Source organism: Marmota marmota, unplaced genomic scaffold, assembly GCF_001458135.2.
Source record: "Marmota marmota marmota unplaced genomic scaffold, marMar, whole genome shotgun sequence".
NCBI classification, from domain to species: domain Eukaryota; kingdom Metazoa; phylum Chordata; class Mammalia; order Rodentia; family Sciuridae; genus Marmota; species Marmota marmota.
This window is the reverse complement of record NW_026000037.1, coordinates 42442753-42467706: the sequence shown is the minus strand read 5'-3', so window position 1 is coordinate 42467706 and position 24954 is coordinate 42442753. Positions and strand designations below refer to the sequence as shown.

At 31.8% G+C, this 24954-nt stretch overlaps 1 protein-coding gene across 1 annotated transcript in view; it reads right to left on the bottom strand.

Moving 5' to 3' along the window:
• The window catches only part of Galnt13 (polypeptide N-acetylgalactosaminyltransferase 13), a 224234-nt gene extending 201681 nt beyond the window's left edge, over positions 1-22553 (bottom strand). The window contains exons 1-5 of the mRNA XM_015478926.2: positions 22411-22553; positions 21226-21392; positions 20557-20764; positions 17867-18037; positions 7978-8095 (exon numbers count right to left, since the gene is read on the bottom strand). Coding sequence (XP_015334412.1) covers positions 7978-8095; positions 17867-18037; positions 20557-20764; positions 21226-21392; positions 22411-22553 — 807 coding nt within the window. The remainder of the gene's footprint in view (positions 1-7977; positions 8096-17866; positions 18038-20556; positions 20765-21225; positions 21393-22410) is intronic.
• Between the last annotated feature and the right edge of the window lie 2401 nt (positions 22554-24954).

The window sequence follows — 24954 nt, the reverse complement described above, 5'->3', positions numbered from 1 at the left end:
TATATATATATCAGGGATTGAATTTAGGGGCATTTTAACCATTGAGCAAAATTCTCAGCCCTTTTAATTTTTTATTTTTGAGACAGGGTCTCACTAAATTGCTTAAGGCCTCACTAAGTTGCTGAGACTGGCTTTGAACTTGCAATCCTACTGCCTCCTTCTGTGTCACTGGGATAATTGGAAAGGGTCACAATGCCAGGCCCATTTCATTTTTTTTTTCCTAAAGGAATATATGAAGTCAAATATTTATGGTATTTAATATTCAAAATAAAATTATAACATACTGGCTTTGGATGAATAGAGTCCTCTTAGAAATGAATAAATTTAATCCATACCACCTATTCACCCAATGTTTTAGAAAAATATAAATCAATGTGATACTCTTTTGACAGCACTGCCTGGGTTCTAATAACCCAGAGGAATTTTATTCTGTGATATAAATTACACAAACCCCTCTTTGAGTAGAGAAATGTTTAAACAGTGGTTCAAGAAAGAGGAGTAGTTATCAGATAATCCACGTGTAAGCACAGGAGTTAAAATTTCAATGTATTACAATATGGTTGAGGTTTAGCCTGCACCAAATAGGTGACCAGAGAGTTGTCTGCTGGATCAGAATCATTGATACTGTTTTATAGTATTTAAGCATCTACACATGCTTGATCTCAGAATCTTTTGAAAAATAGGCAAATAAATATCTATATTAACATTAGGAGAATAGTTTATCATATTTAAAGAAAAGTTTCTCCAAATCAAATATCCATCAAAACTGTGAATCATGCATAAATTATTCAGAGTCAGTTCAATTAAAGGAAATACTTCTGTTATAGTTTGGCTTCTGTGACTGGTCAAGTAAAACTAGAGTAGTCAAGTTTTATACATTGATGAATAATCCATTTTCCTCACACTTGTATGAACTGAATTTACAAAAGGCAAAGAGTTCCAACAGAAGTAATTGTGCTAGACTGGTCTAATTTGATTTCTGCCTAACAAATTATTATGACTGACATTTCCATCCTTCAAATTTTCAACTTTTGGACATTTTTAGAGAAGACTTTTCTTTCTCTTCATGCTATTAAAAAATCTGAATTTTACAATCCCCAAAAGGTCTACAAACTTTGCATAGTTTACCAGACTGTTTTGTCCTGTGGGAATCTCTGCCTTTCATCTTTTCTAAATTTATTACATCAGCTATCATTTATTTTCAACTTCATTGCTCGTAGGATTCGGAAATAATTAGATTTCACACAAAAAGTTGTGTTTTTTTTTTGGTTATATTCTTCAAATATTGATGATTTTATTTTGATTTTAGGACAAATGAGGCATTTAAAGTAATTTCTATCCTCCTAATTAAAACATTTTTGACAAAGAACTTATTTTAGGACAGAAATAATAAAACATAATAATACCATTGTAATATACATTTATAAAAAGCTTTAATAAGTATAATTTTATTTAATCAATTCAATTTCCCTAATGGGTAGATTATTAATATTATAACAACAGGGTTATTTAAAAATAGCTGGACTGTTATACTGATACTCTATATACAGGTATACCATTGACTAGATACCTTGAACTACACTTCCATTTGTTTTTCTTTGAAAGATGTCTCTGCGTGTGTGTATATGTCTGCGTGTTTTCATTGTTTTAGCAGCTTTACTGAAGTATAATTAGCACAAAATGAATGCACATATTTAAATTGCTTAGTTTAATAAGTAGTGTGAAACTTGTGACACCTTTATGACAATCAAGATAATGAATACATAAATTATTCTAAGAATTTCCATGTACTCCTTGGTAATCCCTCCCTCTTGCTCTGCTCTCCCATCCCAATCCACTATCCCTAGACAACAAGTTATCTGCTTTGTGAAATAAATTAGCTTGCATGTACTAAAATTTTATATGCCTGGACTCATACTGTATGTAATCTTTTTGTTTGGCTTATTTTGTTCAGCATAATTCATTTGAGTTTCACTAAAATTTTAGGATGCATCAATAGATAGTACATTTTTTTTTTTCTGGAGCAGTATTCCATGTATGCACAAACCATAGTTCATTGATTGACCTGTAGAAGGCCACTTGGACTGTGTCTGGTTTTTGGCTAACATGAATAGAGCTGCTGTGAACATCAGAGTACAACTCTTCATATGGACATGTTTTCTTCTACCCTGGGAAAATACTCAGGCATTAAGAAATAGTAAAACCGTTTCCTAGAGTTTAGTGTCCTGTTTTACATTACTGCCAGTGTTTCAGGTACAGTTCTTAAAATTAATTTGCATCACCAATAGGGCTGGAAAATTTAATCTGACTCTTTCTCATGGCTCAGTGGTGTTAGTTCATTGTATTTTATCTTTCATTTCCCCCATTACTAATAATGTTAGGGATTTTTTCATGTGCTTATTGCCATTTGTATACCTTCATTAGTTAAGTGTCTGTTCAAATTCTTTGGCCATTTTTTATCAGGTTGATTATTTTCCTTTTAGGAGTTTTGAGAGGGATTTTTTTTTCTTTTTTATGGATACAGATATATTATTTGCTAATATTTTCTTATCAGAGACTTGTCTTTTCAATTTTCTTAGTGATATGGAAAAGCAAAAGTTTTTAATTTTGATAAAGTTCAACTTATCAATTTTTTCTCTAATGGTTCATACTTTTGGTATCAAAGAAATATTCCCTTAACCATTGGTCTTAATTTTTTTTTCTTCTATGAGTTCTTTTAGAATTTTAAGTTTTATATTTGAATTAATATTTTTTATTGTGTGAAGTAAAATTTAAAATTTTTTTATTTTTCTGTATATCTATATTTAGTTATTTTAACATTATTTATTGAAAAGATATTTTTCCACCTAAACTGATTTTACATAATTGTTGAAAAATCAATTGTTGATAAATATGAAGATTTATATTATATTTTCAAATTTATTGACTTTATGCCAATACCACCCAGCCTTGACCACTATAACTTCATAATAAATTAAATTTGAAATCATATTTTGTTAATTACTCTTTTTCTTTATTAAGCCTTTTCTTGGGAAGGAGGGCTATTCTACATTACTTGCATTACTATGCGAATTCTAGAATCAACTTGTCCATTTATTCTACCAAGGAAAATATCCACGGGCATTTTGCTTAGTATTATATTGAATCTATATTGATATGAGGGAGAATTGTTATCTCAATATCATGCTGTATTTATAAACTTAATAAATACATTTTTTGCATTTATTTAGGCCTTCTTTAATTTCACCAATATATTATAGTTTTCGCCATTGAGGTCTCATACATCTATTGTCAGATTCATCACTATTGCATATTTTTGATTATCATATATAATTGTTAAATTTCAATTTGATGTTGTTTATTGCTACTATGTAGAAATGCAAGTTACTTTTTTGCATTGTTCTTATATTCTATAACCTTGATAAGATGACTTTTAATTTTAATACTATTTTGGTAACTTCCATGGGATTTTCCAGATGATATTATCATCTGAAACAACAATCTTACCTTTTTCTTCCAAATATGGATAGCTTTAATTCATTGTTCTTATTGCACTAGCTGATTTTTGTCAAATACATTTCTTGAGTTTATTTAGATGATTAATTAGTTTTTTTTCAGTTTGTTAACATAGTGAATTATATTGATGGATTTTTAAATGTTAAATCAATCTTGCATTGAATATCACTTAGAAGTATTATTTGTTCTGCCTATTGGGAGTCTTGATTTTTTATTTTAATTTAGAAATTTTACATTGATGTTCATAAGGGATATAATTTATAGTTTTCTTACAATGTCTATGTCAGTTTTTCACATCTTAAAAATGCTGACTTCATAGGTTCATAGGGTGAGTTGGGCAGTATCATCTCTTTTGCAATTTTCTGGAAAGAGTTTGTCTAAAAATGTACTTATTTCTATTTAAAATGATTGCACAATTCTCACATCATCTTATTGTAGTGTTTCTTCCATGACAAGTTGTGCTTTTTTTTTTTTTGTTACTGGGGATTAAACCCATTTCACCACTTAGTTTCATTACTTTACTAGATATAGGACTATTTGGCTGATACGTTTCTTCCTGTGAACTCTGATAGTTTATGGCTCTCATGGAAGTTGCCCATCTTATCAAGTTGTCAAGGTAATTGGTTAGAAATTTAAATACTTTATTGATCTTATTTTCATTGATTAAAGAAACAGATTTTGGTTTCAATGCCTTTCCTAAAATGTTGCTGCTTCATAGTTCATTATTGCTGCTTAGATATTTATTATTTCCTTTCTTTTGGATCAACTGGAATTATTCTCATTTCTTTTAGTTTCTTAAGCTGAGGTTAGTGATAGTATACCTTGTTTTTTTCCTAATATCAATGTTTAGGGCTATAAATATCCACTGAGTATAATTGTAGTGACACTACAAATTTTATATATTTTCTCATTTTCATTCAATTCAAAATACTATAAATTTCACTTGTGATTTCTTTGATACATGAGTTATCTGTTATTGGGTTATATAATTGCCCAATATTTATACTACCCCCATGTCCCACAAATAAAACTGTGTGGAACATATAGTTACTGTTGATTATCTGGAGAGATCACAGAGCAATAACATTGTTAATCCTTTCTGATGGTTCTTTCCTAAAACTTGAATCCTTTCCTCACCAGTATGTGTGCATCAGCAAGCAGCTGAATACTCAAGTGGTCACTTCTGCATGTCTCCTGAGTTCCCTGTCTATGCACCTCTTTTTTTCTCCAGTGCATTGTTCAGCAAACTCTAGGGGCTCTGATCGCTCTAGGCATTCAGCTTCAACTCTTTATTCATGGTGTCCTGCAGGCTCTGTTTAGGATTCTCTTACCACCACTGAGGATTAGAAGCTTTTTCAAGGCAGTAAATCAAGACAATTTCAGGGCATTTCTTGTTTGTTTCCCATCTCTCAGGACCACTGTCCTTTATGACCTGCTGTTCAATGTCTCGAAAGTGTTGTTTCAAATATATTTGCTCATTTTAAAAAATTGATTCAGGTGAGTGTTAGCGAAGGGGAAAATGTAGTGTCTGTTACTCCAGGTCTCCAAGTCTAGATAATGTTTTCATTTTTATTTTTCAACTTAAAAGATATTTTATGTAAACTGATTCATGAGTGTGGGAAAATAGATTCCATCCTTGATTATTAGATCACAGTCATTATCCCAAAGCTTATTGTGGCAGTATAGAAAGAGTTGTTTTACAAAATATTAATTTCTTCTCTGGGCAGGGGGTTGCTAGAGCTACATCTTGAATGACACTTAGAGCAACAATGTTTTACATGTATGTTGTATATTCTGGTCTTCAAGGATTTGCATGCATTTTCTCATTTCATTATCTATGATTGAGGTCAGATTATTAAGGACAAGGTTGTTAATAAGTGATTTCAAAAATCCTGTGGTTTGCCCAATGTTGCACAGCTTATAACCATCAGTATAAGAGATGCCAATAATAACACACTTTACATTTATTTGGAAAGGTACTCAGCATTATGTGCATAATCTCATACAATCTTTCCCTCAAATATATGAGGAAGTGTTCTGTCCTTCCTGTTCTACAGATAATCAAACTAAAGCTTCAGAGCCATAGTACCTTACTCAAGCTTATCGGAAAGTGCCAGGGTTGGGTTTTGAACCCAGGTTGCATCTTGAAATCCTAGTCCATGCTTGGAACCTCAGTCTATCCTCCATGGCTTTGAGTCAGACCTGAGGCCCTTGTTGCCTTTGAACTCCTGTTTTAAAATTACCTCAACTGATTCAAAAGTGGCAATAAATCTATTTTAAAATGGACGAAAGGATATATATGCTTAGAAACACTGTTTCTTGTACTGTTATTTATGAAATTCAAGAGGTTGGTGACAATCCATATTGGTGACAGTTATGCTGATTATTATTATTCAAAGAATATTATTTAAAGTGAGATAGTAATTTTCATGGTAATTCACAATTTGGTTAGCCTATTGTATGATCAATTATTTTATATGGCTATTCATTTCTCAGTTCTATCTAATGTTTTAATCTCTAGCTATCCTCCCACATTTAATACTTCCTATTGCTCTTCCCTAGCTTTCTGTTTTGAAAAACAGTCACTCATGAGTACTTTATTTCTTAAATATTCCCAAGAGACTATTTACACACACACACACACACACACACACACACATACACACACAGAAACTCCTTCATCATTTTCTAAAAATCTGATCATCCGTACGCCCACTAGCTGCATTCTTTCTGTCTCCCTGATAACTGTATTATAAATCCTTTTTATATATTTATGCTTCTGTTACATTTTCTGACCAGTGTCTCCTTGTTTATTATGTTAGTCCACTGAATTCCTTATTAACACATCTTTCAGCTAGATGAAAAGTATCCATCTAATTCAAAAGCTATGTGTCAAAATGAAGGTTAGACTAGTAGTAGGGAATCACATTTAACAGAAGAGTCAAAAAGAGGTAAATAAAATTTCAAGAGAGAAAAAGAAATGGTAACCAGTAGTATGAGAAGTAATAGCAATGTTGTTATGTTGATTTTTTTTTCTTATGTAATTCCAGCATAATACCAGAGTATTGATTAATGATGGGTACATACTCTTGTTATTGCATGTAAGGGTAAAAGCAAATTGTTTTTAAGCTTTTTTTGTGTTTCATTTTTTCCTTCTTCCTTCCTTGGTTGATCTCATTTTTCTTTCCTCCCTTCCTCTCTGTCATCTCCTATGTCCTTCACTTTGAGAACTACACCAAGTAACAAGTTTGGTTTTTCCAAATGTCCTGGAAATTTCTGCAAATATGTACCATGGTCCTTATAGAAACTTGATAGCTCTAAGTCTGGTTCTGAAATTTGCTTTGTAGGTTATATCAGACTATAAATATATAAGCAAATATGGAAATAAGAAATTTTCATTAATGGTTGTCTCAGACATCTGTCTACAAGGAGGATTAAGAGCCAAAAGCATAGTATAACAAGGTCATTCTAGTGCTTCTAAAATAATTCATTTATCCCCAATCCACCAAAATCAGCATTATAAAAATTGGGATTTTTATCCTCAAATGTTAACATTTTCTTATAAAACATATTTATATTATTAGTAAAACAATAGTTTTTGAATAACAAATTTAAAGGCATGAATATTAAGCTTTACTGATTAATATACCTATACTCTAATAATATTGCTATACAAAGGATTTGGGCAGAATAACAGTATATCAATATTTCACATTCAATTTTAGGAAGAAATAAATGATATTATTAACTCAATCACTTAAAAATAATGCTGTGCATGTTTTGAAGGAAAAAATATGCTAGCCCTTATTTCTTAACATAAAGGAACATTTGTCACTCTTTTAAATTTTTGAATGTAATAAATATTAAAATTATTTACTTCATAATATCATATTTATGAAGAAAGGGTAATCCTAAATAATTATATACTAGGAAGATTATTCATTAAATAAATTTGCATTTTTCAAACTGATTTATCAAATAATAATGTCTACAATTATCAACATTCTCATGTTACTTTAAGAATTATCTAGAATTCTTTGACAATAAATCGATCTTAATAGTTATTTGAAAACAAATTAAAGCAGAACTTGCAAATTCCAATTGTACAAACATTTTTAAGCTTCAGTTCCAAAACATGAAATGATTTCAGAGTAATATTTAATTTAAAAAAAAAAAAACAAAGCAATTGAAACCCCTATTTTCCTTTTACTATGAATAAAAAACTTACTTTTGAAAACTTAAAAAATAGTTTTAAATCCCAATTTTATAGCAAATATTTCATGCAATAGGACTCTAACAAGGCTTCTAAGTAAGCATTAAAATGACCAACTGACGGTAAATTTCATCATTTAGCAAAAGAAAATTTGACAGCAAATTACTAGGTCTGATATGTCCATGCTACAGCATACTATGTTCAGAGTTAAAAAACAAAAAACAAAAAACAAAGTAAAATGCAATTACCCTAAAAGACATTTCAAGATTCTCTCCACCCCAGATATCCATTCCTGCATCGTAAGTTCCTATCTCTTCAAAGTAGTTTCTGTCAATAGAAAATAGGCCACCAGCCATAGTAGGGGTCCTAGTTGAAAAAAACAAAAACAAAAACAAAACAAAAACAAAAGAATATCTTTTGAAATCAATGTGTGGTGTTTAAGGAGACTGTAGCAAATATTTTTTGACATTTTAAATATAAAAAACTAGTATTTTAAAAGTTCAAACTAGAAACACAAAAACAAGTTGCAAGAGGTTTTAAGATTTAAAAATTACATTTTATTTCACATTTTCTATAAACTCACTTTAGATGAGTCTATTTCTGTCTTATATGTGATCAAAGAGCTATATGGAAGGAACACTGACCCCTTAAAACTGGGGCTTCTACATTCCTTCTGAAAGCCAAAGTAAGGTCACTTTGCACAGTCTTTAAAGAGATGAACTAATTCTTAAACAGTCATGATCTTTGATAATATAATTATAAATCATTGAAAAATAAACCCTAGGAAACTAAGGACATGCTTTTTCTCTGAAAAGATTCGTACTCTAATTAAATATGAAAAGAAGTAAATGCTATATAAAATGCTTATATGAAATAAGTATCTAATTATAGTTACAAAATATTTTTACATGTACTTATTGTTTCTCTTTACCTACGTCAAAGGGTAGAATTTATTATCTGACCTATGGATAAACAAAAATCCTGTATGCTATTCAGCATTTTAGGACTTTATCATAAATTCCAAAACTTTTCCTTAGTAATAAAAGCCTTTATTTTTGTTTTTCATATTCAAGTTTTCTTACAGGATACAAGAAATTAGGCCTTAAGTTTTAAAGGTCTAATTAATTTTCAAAAAGACTAATTAAGGACAGTGGTTCATGTGTGAGCTACAGAAGTTTTTATACATAAACTGTATGAAATAATGATTAAAAAATTGTTCACAAATAGAACCAGATTGGGAATCATTATTTTTGAAGGGTTAGTTGTAATATTGTGGTTTCCAACCTCATAGCACATTAGCAGCATCAAAGCATCTATCAAAAAAGACATCCATGCTCAGTTACCTCCCTCCATGGATTCAGATTTAGCTGGCCTATGTAAGAACCCATGATAGCATGTACAGCTCCTGAGAAATTCTAATATACTATTAAAGAACAGAAACACTGATCTAATAACTTAGATTTTTATTGCTCGTGTCTGTGAGAATGTTAAAGAACCAACTATTTTGGTTTTCTTGAAACTGTATCCTCTGTCACAGGCTATGTTCATGTCTTCTAATTAAACAGTTTAGTTCATTGAAAATCCACCAAATAATATTATACTTGGACATCAACCATATTGCAAAATTCTCTATTTCTCCCTGTGCTCTCACTATTTTATACTCAGGTAATTAACTGTTCATCAGTTGGAGTAGCAGAACCTTGCTTAGTCTCAGAGCTGTTTTATTACTTTTGGTCTTGCTAGGTTCCTATCATGAACAGTATCATTGACCTTCTGAGTTATAATGAGAAATACTAACAAAGCTAAACAGATGGTAATTATGGAGTAGCCATGACCTCACCTGATTGGGGTTTTGGAACTCTATAGCAATAACTACATAAGGTAATACAGTGCTAGAGAGTCTATTTAATAAAATTAGCAACAAAAATTGCTGCAATTATCCTATCATGATGCAACCAAATGCTTAAGAATGTTAAATGATGCATTTTAAATGATCAGTTCAGAGAGCATATCTATTTATCTGCTTATAAATAAAATACTAACACATTTTAATGTAAAAGCATGTGTTCAATTTCATCTTACTCTTGGTCATTATTCCTATAAATATGTGAGAAGTTCATGAAAAAATGGCTAGAAATAAACCATATTAGGCCATAAGAAAGACTCAAATAACGTTCACATTCAGTTGAAGAGTAGCAAAAAATTAATAAGAGAAAGATCCTGCAAAAACAATTCTGTATTTTCTGAAGACAGGTAATCTTAGAGAGGCTTGTGTGTGGGTACACGCATGTATATTTGTGTGTGTTGTGTTTGACATATTGATTGGCTCTTTCACAGTCTATAGACTGTGGTTCAGAATACATACTCCCTTTAGCCATGGTCATTGTCCTACTACATGTTCTGTTCTAATTAGACTGCTCTGTAGTGTCCCTAATGAACTATTTATATGTGCCTATATGCAGCTTGAATTTCTCTAAAAAAAGACAAACTTTGATTGTAGTTGAATTATCTGAGGTTATTTATTTTTCAAGTTTGTGTCCATACAGTATTAAAACCACTGACCAATCAATCATCTAGTTTGGGAGTGGGTAATCATCTCAATGTAAACACCATCTAATACAAAGTAGGCCAAGATGAATTGAATGAACAGAAGTAAAGCACTTAGCTCAGTGTCCAGCACATCAAAAAGAGTTAACAAGATTTGATTATTTATCTTTGCTATTGTTATTGATGTTAGTCATTCACACAACAGCCATGAGTGTCTTTCACTTAATTTTGGCTCCCCATATACATACTCTTTGTGTTGCAAAATAATTCATAACTACTTTTTATCTATCATATTGCCTCTGAGATCTGCCTCTGAACACAACTTCCTACTCATTAACCTCTCCTATTTCCATCAAAGTTGTTTTTCATCCCTAATTAATAGTTATGGTTCCTTAATTAATTCATATTCTCATATTAATAACCTCCTTAGGGAATTTTTTCTTCCCTCCTCCCAACCCCTCTCCAAGGTTCTACCATGTCAGTGAAAAATAAGCTTAGTACCCTTGGTTCTCTGTTTTTGCATTGTCTGACCCAATTTTCTTTCTGTAATTCCATGTGCCTGAATAAATTTACCATTTACTTCATCTACATCTGCTACTAAGACCCAGAGCATCTCTGGAAAGTAATGAGATAAGGCCAACTGATTATACTACAAGCCCATGTCATTGATTGGATTGTCTGCTTAATTCACAAACTGATAATAATCCTTTTATCCAAGTTTATTGATGCATGTCTAATTTTTGAATAAATGTTTTCCAAAAATTTTGAATTCACTTAAGAACCCTGGAATTAGGGATGTGCATGAAGTCTAAACTCCCTCAAACTCTAGCTCAATATGTTTGAGTCTTCCTCATGACCCCCTACTTCCTCTTGTGTCTCAGGAAAGAATACCTCTGCTCCTATGCTGTGGGCTAACATTCACACTCCTGCTCTTCACCCAGCTCTCTCCTGCATACTCTGTCAGCCACTTGTTCACTGACTACTGCATTTAGTTTTATGCCTTTGAATTTTTAGATTGTCCCCTGGAGCTTACAAACATGCTCAGTTAAGTTCTCTCCTAAACCAAAATACATCTTCATTCCATTACACAGCTCATTCAAACTAGGGACATAACATTTCTATTCCCTCTACTGGTAACCTTATTGAAAGGATACTTTCTACCTACTCCCTCAACTCCTCTTGACCTTCAAACTAAGAAGCTTGGATCCTGCTCCCATTTCTGTAATAATTTCTTTCTGGAATTTCATTGTTCTATAGAGGTCATTCCTTCTACTGATTTGACCATTCATTTTGTAATTTTTACTGACATCCCTTCCTTTTCCTCCCTCTCTAGCTATAAGACTTTGGACATATTCTTAGTTTATATGTATCACATGAGTATGATATGTCACTAAAATGTTTTTGTGGATATATGCACTTAGCAATTATCTTCTCTTGTCCAAAACGGGTCTTTAGAAGGGTATCTCAAGGGTGTCTCTTGGCATGTTACTCTTTCTCTGCTCTTTACCTAGAGACGATCATTTGCACATGCCTATAACTGTTTTTATGAGGCTGGTGCCTTATCTCTTCTCACTTCCCTGGGTGTCAATTTTGCTTTTACTCATTTTTATTTCCTCCCCAAACCCTCCAAATTCTATAGGCTGTTATTTGTAGTGGTTAAATAACTCAATTTCTAGACTACTGGTATTTAGGTCTATTTTAGTAACATGTCTCAAATATTATTCATAATTAAGATGATGGGTAAAGATGAGTATTTTATTATTATCACACTTGTATAAAGTGTGTCTTGAAGAACTTAAGTCTTCACATACTTCTGAATTTTTACATTATACAATACAATGATTTTATTTGGTTAAGTATTTTCCAGACGTAGAAACCAAAGGAAAATGAAATGCTATGAGTTTCCCTTCCTGCCTCATCCTGTCCACCGCACTCAGTACAGAGAGCTCAGTGGAGAGAAAGAAAGCAAAGGCACAAACCCTCTTCTACTGCAGAAGTGAATGTCAAATGTGAATGTAATTTAAAAATTTTACAGCTGAAAAGTGAAAATTTTGGTGGAATATTGTACACTGCACAATCATTTGCACATACAATTGTGGATAAAGATGCAGCTTTCTGTAAAGAGGAAACTTATTTCAAGGGCTTATGCTGGCTTAAACTCTGAGCAGTGAAGCTTGCTCAAGTCCTTAGAGTCTATGAAACAAAAAAGAAGTCAATACTATTTGTAAAGGTTGAGAAAAAATATAAAGTTCTGTTTAGTATAGGAAAATGAGTTGTTTTGGAGTCCAAGAACCCATTTACCAATAAGTGTGTGAATTAAATACCTTAACCTGTGCTTAAAGACCCTCTTTCTAATAAAAAAAAAAGCAGTTACTTTCTACCTTTTCTCTCAGTAGCTTTTTATAATCTTCATAAACTGATACAACCCCAAGCTTCCAAAAGGATGTGCAATAGTTGGTACAAACTTAATAGTTCCTTTGATTTTTCTTTTTTGCCTAAGAAGGTTCAAAATAAATAATAATACTAGCTGGAATCAGATGCATGACAATGCTTTGACTAATATGATAACATTATTCAGTATATACATGTGATATTTAATTCACATTCCTGAATCTTTCTATGGGATCTCTGCTATCTTCTCATGTCTACAGTCTGCTAAGAAAAGTCTTGCAAAATATCCCCTAAACCATTAGGAAACAATATAAAATAAATATACTCTTTCTATATAGAATATAGGTTCAAAGATTCCATCTGAGATGAAAATTTTTCTCTCTCTTGAAATCAACATATTTTAGATTTTAATATGAGGATTTAAGAATATCAAACAGTTGAACATCCCAATTTCAAATCTTTTCTTTCAAAGCATTTGTTATGTTCATGATGTTGATCCTTCCCTATGCCAGTATTTTAATATCTCCAATTTGTATAGAAGTATCTTAAAGGTTTTGCTGACATCTATTTGTTTCTTTTCTCAAATATGAAAGTATTTGGGTTGAGAAAAGCTGAATGAAGAAAATCTAGTAGCTTTAAATTTAGAAACGAACTGTTAGTTACTATTAAGTATAAGATACTTAATTTTTACATAAGAAATTACAGAATAAAATGTTTATCATTGATTATACTAACTAGAGAAATTATAAGTTAAAGACAATGACAAAAATTTCTTATTTTGGAGGAGGGAAGAATCACAGCACTAGCAGGAGGTAGCAAGAAACCAATTATATATTATTAAGCAAATTTCATAAAAACCAAATTTTATATTATCAAATTGCTAAGTTCTGAAAAATATACATCATATGAAAAGAGTATAGGTTAAAAAATAAAAAAATAATTGGTAAAAAATAAAAAATAATAAAGTGTAAATAAACCTTAATTCAGTTTTGCTGCCAAATAAATAGTGGGGGAGCTAAGTAAGTGAGACTTTAGCAGACATTAAGACTTTTATTTGTGAGAAAAAGAATACCTTAATTGCTTTGGGAAGTACTGATAAATATCATCAGTGTCAAATTTTAAATGAATCTGGAAAAAAGTACTCTGGTAGGAAATAAGCAAAAATATTAAAAGAGGTGGCTGGCTAATTGTTTTTATACTTTTAGGTTCTTTTCACATCTATTTTGCAACATATGTGTGTTCCATAAATTTATCATCTACTTACTGCCAAATATATTATTCATTAAATAGTTTACAACACTTCATGAGTTAAACAAGGCATGGAGGAAAATTCCTATTTTATACTTAAAAGAGTGGATCAATTCCTCAAATGGAGAAGCCTGCAAAAACTTGACCCTACCCAACTAATTCAATACTTCTTCTGTGATCACAACACTAGAAGGATTCAGAAGACAATGCATATGAACACCCTGAGCCTTTAATAATATGAAGACATAGCAGTTGCAATTCAAGATTCTATCAATCATGTTATTTAATTTATTTGATATTTTTAAGAAATTCCTAATTCTAAATAAGTACAAAATAGATGCATGAGTTGAGACTAATGTTGATAAAATGGGATGTATAATAAGTAAGTAAAATATGTCAGGAATAAAATCTAATAATTAAATTTATGTTTGATTCATTAGAATAGCTAAGGACTAATAAAAAATCTAAAACTCCTTTGTTTTACTTTAGAATATGCTTAACGTGGTACTCCACATAAGAATGAAAGAAATCATATTAAGAATATGAATAATGACAAAGTGTAAGTGTCCATAAGGTAAGATATGGAGAGTAAAAAAAGTTAAACAGATTTGAAAAATAACCAGTAGGTTTCTAATTAGGAAATCTTTTTTAAACATTCAGAAATTAAAGGGAAAATGAATATCTTTATTACTATTTATTAAGGGTCACTTATAGGGCATAATTAAAAGACTAATGCAATCCATAAGATTTAAGTCAGGTTCTTTTCCAGAACTATTCATCGCTCTAGTAGTACACACAATTAACTCCTATGGAGCCACCCTCAGACCTCATATTCAGGCCTCTCCCTCTCTCTCATCTAGCATACATATGACCAATGCCAGAGCATGAACAACATTAGAACAGAGATCTCTTTATTGACGTTTGTATGTGCAAAATCTAGCACAGTGCTGACCAGTGTGTGTGTAGGTATGTTTGCCTGTGAAATCAGACTCATCTCAATAGCTTAGACCAAATCATGTTAATTTTTGTGTTAATAAAAATGTATATCGTGTCCTCAGATTTACTAAATGATTTGTAGGATTATCTGCATTTTCAAATCATTTTGTTATTCTTTGTATTTCATTAGGCAACATAAATGTGTATTCTTGGAGGGCTAATGTTCTTGATAAGTTTCAAACTCAAACATTCCTCAAGTTGAGGGTCACACATTTAAAAGGTTAAAGCCAAACAAAGTTATTCATGCAAAGTCAATTGGTTGCAGTAAATGTATTTCTCTCAACTTTGCTTGGCACACAGATGCTGAGAAATATTTCTCCAAGTATATGAATGGTGACAAATAGCAACAGACCCTCAGGCTCAGAGTCTGAGACACACTTATAGGAGTTTTAAGGGACTAGGCTAAACTTTCCAGTTAATTTAATATGGGCATTTTCTATTTAGCTCTACCTAATGGTGCCAAGTAAGAATAAGGAAATATTGTGGCAAGATTCTTTAACTTCTCAATAGCTGGAAATCCAGATATTATTTAATACTTCTCATTTACAACTGATGCTAATTTTTGAAAAGACAAAACATTACGTAGTACAACTAAAACACAACTACCAGGCATTTTTTTGGCACACAAGCTCCTAGTTATGACCTCTGGCTTAACAATTTGTGTACTCTATTGTTGCATGCATAATTGAGACATTCCTAAAAACTCATACAATTTACTAACATGTCAAGAGAATTTACTGATTAAATCAGACTAAATAGTCAGGACTCATGCTATTATTCCATACTCATAATTTAAAAACTTACTTCACATATTCCATCTATTATGAGAAAGAAAACACTAAGGACTAGAGACTGACCCCCCCCAAAAAAAAATAAGTATAACCATTATTAGCTGGACTCTAAATGTAGTATCAGTGAATGTAGGCCACCAGTTCAAGTTGGTACTATTTGCAGATACATGATTGTATTTCTATATGATGACCAGCCAAGTATGATGACTACAAAGTACTGTCATTAGTGACATTTGAAATGAAGCAATCCACTAAGAAAACTAAAATTTTAACCTCATTTTAATCACTTTAGCTATTAAGAATTCTGTTAATCATGTGGGAAAAAAATTATCTCCAACACCTGGAATGATTTATCTATTTGTATGAATGTGAGAAAAATGATCACATCTTCAAGTAATAGATTACAAGTACAAAGAAAGTTCACATCACAGCTATGCTGATGAAAATTACCTGCAGGCTGTTACAACTGAGCCAGTGAATTAATTAACCTTTTGCCATAAAAATCTAGAAACTTCAGCAGACACTGCAGTTTCTCCACTTCTCTTCCTCTAGCTTCTTCAGTATTTTAGAAAATGAAATGGTGTGTAGTTACTAGGCAAATAAAATGCTGAGACTTTTATCAGTTCTCACTTCAATAAAACCACATGAATTCTGGTTAAATACAGAGAGCTGGGTGATTCATCTTTTGTTTTAGTTAATGAAAAATTAGTAATTATGGTTGATTTCTGTGTAGATCTTTAGGTCCATGAATCAGATCAGTAATTTCGTACTATGAATGATAGCTACCTTAATTATGTATCTTTTGACTCTGAGAAAATGAAGTTTTAAAAAATCTTGTTTTTTAAAAACAAGTACAAATGTGTATCCTTATAAAATTCATTTTCAAATCAATAAACACATTACTTATATTTAAGTGCATTGGCCAAGCATTTTGATATTTTTCATTTGGGCTTTGAAGCTTAAAAACCAGCTAACACTAAATGAAGCCAGGATCTAGCTAAAGAGGATTTCTAATAATGGTGGTATTATGTATGAGACACTGTATTTACTCAGGTTGTTAAGGGTAACTATTATTAGAACTGGGTGAAAGTGATGATGACACAAGACTTAAAAACCACTAAATTATGCTTTAAATATTGACATGATAATTTACTTGTCGTTATGCAAATTTTAGGAGTCACATTCCATTCTAGTTGATGGGGTAGTATTTCCTTAAGAAGTTAATAGCTCATAATTTTTTATTACTCAATAACAAGTAATTAGAGCTGCTCTCCTCTATTAGACAATTTTTAAGATTAGTTTTTGATTATTAAGTAGTTAACAATGAATAGATCATGCTCTCAGTAGTTTGCCAGAAAGTATTTTTTAATAGAATGGATTATATGTATGTTATTTTAGAATTTTAGGATATTTCTCTATTGTTACAATAGAATGATGATTTGCCAAATTCAACTTTAAAGAGTTAAATTAGTGAATATTTCCTCCAAAAATTTTTAGGAAACCAATTTTTGATTGTAGGTAAGAAGTACACAGCAATGTGTTAAATTAGGAAGGTGATACTTTTGTGATAATAATACTTATCTAGACAACCAAATATGCATAATATTCTTTTTTTATTAAGGGAACATAAATATTTTACTAAAAATATTCCAAATAAATAGCTATTTGAAGTAATTTGAAACCAACAATAAATCCTTCAAAATTGTTAATAAAGTTTTCCATATGGTTCTTTACATTGTCTCTAAATGAAGATAACCATTTAAAGGATGATAAATTTAGATATGTACCAAAACATTTTTTGTTAATTCAATTTTGAGAATATGTCTATTATGAAGTATAAACTTCTAAATAAGACATATATTTCCTTGATGTATCCAGTGTTGCACATTCCTGTCACATAAAATTTGTAGTAAATATATTTTGAATATAAGAATACATAAACCTTTAAATCATATCTGGCATTTCTACAAATAGTTCAGTTTTCCCATATTAACTTAAAGTAGATTTAATATCATATGCATACATTTTACCTTTTACAATCATGTATGTATACACAGGAATAATAAATTTAGGACTGTAAAATGATAAATATTAGAACAAAAATTTATAATATTATTTAACTTTTTTAGAAACACCATGCTACTCATTTTTTGGTATGACTTACCTGACAGGCAACGTTCTGTCTCCTTTCCTCCTATCCATTTCTCTTTGGGGAACAGGATACCAGCGGAAATTTAGTTTCCAATTAAAACCCCCATAAGTCATATCTGACCCAGCCATATATTCAAAGGTATCGTCACTAATCACATCAATGATGGGGCATACGACTGTTTTCCTGAAGAAAAATTAAAACCAGTTTACATATAAACGATCATTTAAATACTACATTAGCTTCTTTAAATTGGTTTTAGCGGCTAAGATATAATTTAATTATTTTGTGACTTAAGTATGCCTTAATTTTATTTTGTCCTTTTTCTCTAGGAAATTATTTCCTTTTATTATATCTTTCTGATGGTAAACTTTATGTTATCATGTAAAATCTAATCAAATACATGAATTGACCTTCAAGTTGATTTCCAAGTATATGCCAAGTACTAACTCAGCAGGGTAAGAATGATCTATTTCTTATAAAACCTCCACCCACAGCATGATTAGTAGATTCATTTTGAGATTATGCATCATTTCAGCTACAGCCCACTGAAAAGTGATAGAATACAGAGAGAGAGGGAAATGGATGCTAAAAAATTGGTCTGATAATTTGCCTTTCAAATTGGATTGGTCATGTTAAAGTAAGGGTTCTAAGAAAATCTTCATGAAGAAAACACCTACTAGGAAACACAACAAACAGAAACAATTAACATCATGAACTATCAGAATAAGTAAAGCTTCCCATGAAGAAAAACAGGTTTATGACAATTTCTGAGTCAACTGTCCTATAACTAAGAATTTCCAATTGTTAACAATCCAGATGAAATTTCAAGACAGGGAAACATTAGCCATTTTAGTCTCATGTTTTCTCCTACTCCTAAAGTTAGAAGAAAGCCAGGATGTTTTATGTTCTTGATAGTAACTTTTAAGATGGTAGGTTTTAGAACACTTTACTTGGGGAAATCATTAGGTACACTTTTAATCTGTTTTGCCTTCTCTCACTCTTCCCCTACTCCAAGTTTATGTGTTTTCTTGTGGGCTAAACTTTCTGTCATCTACACAATTAAAAGTTCAGGTCTCCCCAGGATTGCATTGATTGTAGCTAATTCTGAAAAACAGAGGTGTTTTTCTTACTGGGTAGGAGACAAATATACAAACAGGCTCCAAAGTAACCCATAGATGTAGAAAGAAATGAAGCATTGCCCATTATTTCTTCTTGTTTTGTAACACTAGGATCATCAAAACTATTAACTTAGTTTCATGTTTCACACTATTGGCCAACCCTGAAGTTCTCTGAAATCAGCATGATGCACCTGGCCTTGGAAAAGTTTCTTGGTGATGCTAAACACAACAAAGTAATTATCTTTCTTTCCTCATTAGATTTAACTTGGAGAAAGAAAAAATTAGATCTAATAACTTTGAACAGACTTTATTATCTAGTTATGGCAATATTAGAATTTATAATCAGGACAAGAGATAGAAGTTCACTATATACAAATGTAATACAAATACATTGTTAGTAAAAATGAATGTGCCTAATGTATGACCATAATGAAACATTATATTAAAAAATTTCTGAAGTTGAATGTGAAATACATGCATTTACAAAGCAGTATAACATTTGAAAAGTTGCCAGTAATGCATTTTATGTTCCAGATTCATTCTACTTTGCCCGTCTTACTCTCCTGTGGGTACTGTACAACACACAAAATGTTATTAGCTGTGTATTACCTTCAGTTGACTAAAAGGTTCTCACTGCTTTCTTGAACTGCTGTGGTTCATTTTACTGACAGCCTCTATTCATCTTCCTGGCAAGTTCCAAATCCTGCCATTTATGTGATATGGTTGAACAAGCTCAGACTAAGCAGCCCCTCACTGGAGCATCTAATTAAAAACTAATTCTAGAAAGACTCTTTTACTATATATGATAAATGTATAAATGACTTGATATGTAATGCTTTGTTATTGCATCAGATGGCATTTAGTGTTAGTTATGTTCATTAAGCTTCATCATCAGAAATGAATGTAGATATGTATGAGGGTTCTTAACTTTTGTAGAGAGTTACTCAGTTTTAAAATTTCACAATTTATTTGTAGAAAGTGCCAATACTATTAAAATTATGATCTCTGATTTTTTAAATCCTGATTTATTTTGGCTGTGTGTGTGTGTGTGTTTATTCTTAAAAACCTCAAGGTGATTTTGAACTAGACTCTGACTGAGGGCACTGATGCAGTAAGCGAACACTGGTGAGAGAGTAGGAAGAACTAAACAATTGTTCCCAGTACTGCTAACTACTGGCACAAGGTATGTAACTTCTTTATTACTCCCTATTATAAGGTACCAATAAGAACATCTACATTACCTACTTCACACTGGGTTTGTGAGGACACAGAAATTTGCTTTGGAAATGTGCTTATAACATATTGTACTATTTCAAATTGATTTCCTTCACTTAAAAAGTAAATATTCAGCACATTTTTATGGTTTGAATTATTTATTTCTTAAACACTAATGTTCAACATGAATAAGCCAATCTTTTGTATTAAATAAGGAAAACATTAAAAAAAAGAAAAGAAAAGAAAAAAAAAAAACAGTGAAGTAAACTTTCTGAAAATAGCAACTTGGAAGAGAATTCTGATGGACAGCTGAAACTGTCCTCACAGGTTCAGTCATAACCCATGCAGACATAACACAGGAATCCCTACCTGTCTTCCTTTATTCTCGCCAGCAAGGGCTCCAGCCACCCTAATGTGCATTCACAGTGTGCATCCAGAAAAGTTATGACCTGCCCTTTTGAAGCAGCTGCTCCTCGAAGACGTGCTCGTATTAACCCAGAGCGCTCTTCCATCCTGATAATTTTTACTGGTACTTCTAAATTTTTCACATAATTCTCTAATGTCAACTTGAGAAAATCTGTAACATGCAATGAGAATTTTTTTTATTTCAAAAAAAAATTGAAACTTTTAATACAGAGTAGAGATACTTTCAAGGCAGAAATACAACATACAGAAATGGTGACCAAATCTTAGAATTTTTTTTTTTTGGCACTAGGGAAAATAATATAAGAAATTCACTAGCCAATTAATGTTATATATTCAGTGATATAAATTTTAAATATAAGCAATTGATGGGGGAAAAAAGAAATATATTTGAAAGTCATTTTGGCTGATCTCTTAGGTTAATAAAGGCCAAAAAGAATAATAACAAAACTGAATTAGTTAATTTTTCCTGGAGTGAACACTGTCAAAATATACTGATGAAAATTTGATAGGACGTTGATTGATTATAAAGCAAAATACAGATCACTGCTTGGCTATCTTTTTGACCATAATAAAGCTTTATAATAAAATAAGTACAAGAACAATATTTTATACCTCTTTCACTGGCATCATCTACCAAGATGACCTCACAGAGCAGGTAGTGTGGGGAGCGATTTATAACACTGTAAACAGTTCTAAGGAGAGTGCTCCAAGCCTCATTATGAAACACAATGACTACACTTGTGTTGGGAAGTTCATCAGGGTAGACTTTTGTCTTGCATCTGGAAAAAAATAAGAATGTTAATAAACTCATTTTTCATTCTGATCATCATGAGAAAAAGTATTCATAATAACACAACTTTAGACTTGAAAGCCCCTTACCAAGGAAACATTTTATGAATATCTGAAATCATTTTCCTTTTTAAAAAGTGCTATGAGTAATCACTTGGCCTTTTGAAAATTAAATATGCATAATTACTAATATTTTATTTTAACTCCTGCAGAGAACAAAGCAGCATGATTTCCACAAGTCTAAGAAAAAAAATCTGAGAAAGCTAAAATAACATTCTGAGACTGTCAATAAAAGACCCAGTACAACAGAGACAGTTGAATTCATTTAGTGGCTGTAATTTTTATTCTTTGTTTGGGAAAAAAAATAATATTATATAAGTCAAAAATTCACAAGAACATAAATAGACATGATTCTACAGGGATTTAAAGCATGTAAAATGGAGATTGCTTTTCTGTTCTAGAATCAAATCATGTATGATTTCGATTCCATTTGAAAATGCCATAAACCATGACTAATTTCAAGACAAGGTTTGGGAGTCAAGATCTTGTCCCTAAAATTTCCTGTTTACTGGAGATCAGAAAAAAATAATTGATTAGCAGCACTTCTGAAATTTTAACATGCATGGACACCGCCTGAGGAAAAGAGTGCGCTGTGACCTTCACCAGCGCCTGGAGGGCCGACATTTGGCTCAATGGCAGCATCCTCTTTGGGGTGCCTGGTGCTAATCCACCTGCTGGTGGCACTCCTCTGCATGGTCATGTGGGCTGTGGTCAATAGGATCTGGTGGAGCTGCCTGTAGTGGTGAGAGACCTCTCAGAGGTTTGGAGTCTCCCCTCATACATTTCTGTGCTTGAGGTTCTGGGGAACCTGGGTCTACTGGTGGTGATTCTGTGGAGGCAAGGGTGAGCCAGTCCTCATAAAGGTCCCTGGTAGTGCTGTGAGGTCTCTCTCTGTGGGGCTTGCTCTTTGGGGCCTACCTGATGTCGCTGGCAATCTAGAACCCCTACCCTTCCCAGGTGTGTACCTCTGTAGGCATGGTCCTTGTGGTGGTGTTGTGGGTACTATGTACAGGTATGTTCCCCTGTGTCAAGGTGGCAATTAGCTCCATGCTGCATGGTGGGGGGCAGCCGGCACTGATAGCAGCTGGCATGTGTATAAGCAGGTTGTCTCACTGCTCAGTGCTGTTACATGTTCCCTCCTACCAGCATCTATCATATATTCCTCAGAGAAGACTGTGTGGACCTGTGTGGTCCCTGAGCTTAGAAAGGTGGGACTCTCCCCACCCTTTGCATGATTCTGTATTTCTAAATAGCTCCCAGGTAATTCAGATGCTGCTGGTCTCAGGAAGACACAGATTCATGAAGAACTATAAAATGATTGTCATTATTTCTGACCTTCATGATTTCAGAAAAATTTTCAACTTTGCTTACACATCCAAATATGTCCAGATTTTACCTTTCAAGCAATTGCTACAAAAAGGTAGGTTTGATAAATAATATGTGCAATAGTCTAAGTGATCATGCCAGATTTCACATGCAGAGGGTATTCCCTATTAATTTGTCAACAATCAGACATTTCTGTCATGTAATTTTAAATCATCATGATTATAGAGTGCAAAATATTCCACAGGGCATCTGGAGCAAAATAGAAGTATATTCACGTTAAGCTATTTTTTTTTTAAATATAAGGTACGGAGGGCCTAAACAATGAAAATAATTCTATAAGATAATATAAACCAGATACCCCCTGCTACTTGTGACAACCTATTATATTACACAACACAAAGTGGCATTATTAAAGTTTGTTTACTTCACAAGTTAGTGAAAAACCCTAATAAAATGTTGAAGATGAAGGCACATAATAAAACAGAATATATTGTGTGCCTGTCTCAAATGATCTTCTAATCATTTAAAACAGCATAAAAATGGCCTGTTCATTGAAATCTGCACAATACTCAGTTAAGAATGGGCATAACCCACAATCATAACAATTTTCAGCATATTTTTATTTAAAAAGTATTTACTAAGTATCTACAATACAAAAGATACTGTGCCCTAGAAAATCAAAATGTAAATTTTGGAAGAAGCATTTGAACTCATAGCTATCTCTTCCTGTTCTGGTGGTAAAATTCAATTGATCTCCCTTGCCTGTTTATCATTTGACTTGTATCTCCAGGGAGCTCAACATGATGTGGCAGAGAAAGCCATCTAGGTAGGTGAGATGGGCTTGGCTCTTTAATTCTATCACTGTCCTCAAAACCTACTCTTCTGCCTTAACAAAAAATCCCATTACTTTCAGCATGCCATGCACAAAGTATGACAGAGATCATCATAAATAAATCATTAAATTTGGAAAAAATAGGATGTAGACAGTCTAATAGTCAGCAACCACAGACTTGACCCAAGACTTTAAGTGAATAAAGTGTTCTCAATGTCATTTAGAATAAAAGTGACTTTTTTTAAAATAGAAATTTCATTTGTTACACTAAATGCCAACTAAGAACATATGGATGAGATATGAATATAGATAAATTATTTAAAATATCAAACTAAAAGCAGATATTTAGGTCCAACATCTTAAACCATTTATCAAGTTTATTTTTGTGGTTAAAAATTCACTTACAAGTGTTAATTTTATATTCATTATATGTATCAAAGTTATAATGAGCTAATTTACTATTAATGTAGCTACTGTATTAACTTAGAGCAAATATCCACTGTCATTATTTAATGTAGCATAAAAATAAAATGTGAATAATAGGTTTATTAATTCTTCTTCTTCTTATATAAACAGTCATTCATCAAAGAGAATGAAGTTTCAGTATATTAGATGAATAAATTCTAGAAATCTAATGTATAGTACGATGATTACATTAATGATTCTGCACTATATACTTAAATTGTACTAAGAAAATTCATCTTGCTTTCCTACCACAAAAAATTATAGTGATACATTGAGCTGATTATTTTAATTAGCTTGATTATAGTAATCATTTCCTAATAGTTATGTATATCAATACTTCAAGGTTTACATCTAAGTATATGCAATTGTTATTTTTCAAGTATACTGCAATAACTTTGGAAAATGTCATTTATCAGAGAAGACTTAGTTAATAATAAAATAATTAGTAGGATAAATTTTAAACTATACACATTAAATATTTTCTATGTCACTTTATCCAGTTATCTCAAATACACACATCCTTAGGAACAAGAGTTATAATTTTTATGATATCTAATGGATTTGTGATATATTGCACTGGTGTTAATGTTTGTATTTTATCAAAGTCATTGTGTTCTAAGTTACAACATGATTTTATGTACCACTTGGAAAGAAAAATAATGCTGCCAAATAAACTATAGCACAATTTTCTCTTATCAGTAGAATCTATTTAATACCTAAATAGAGAGAGGGTTGCCTTGGCACATATCTGTAATCCCAGCTATTCTGGAAGCTAAGGGAGGAGGATCACAAGTTCAAGGCCAACATCAGCAACTTAGAAAAACTGTTTCAAAAAAAAAAAAAAAAAAAAAAAAAAAAAAAAAAAAAAA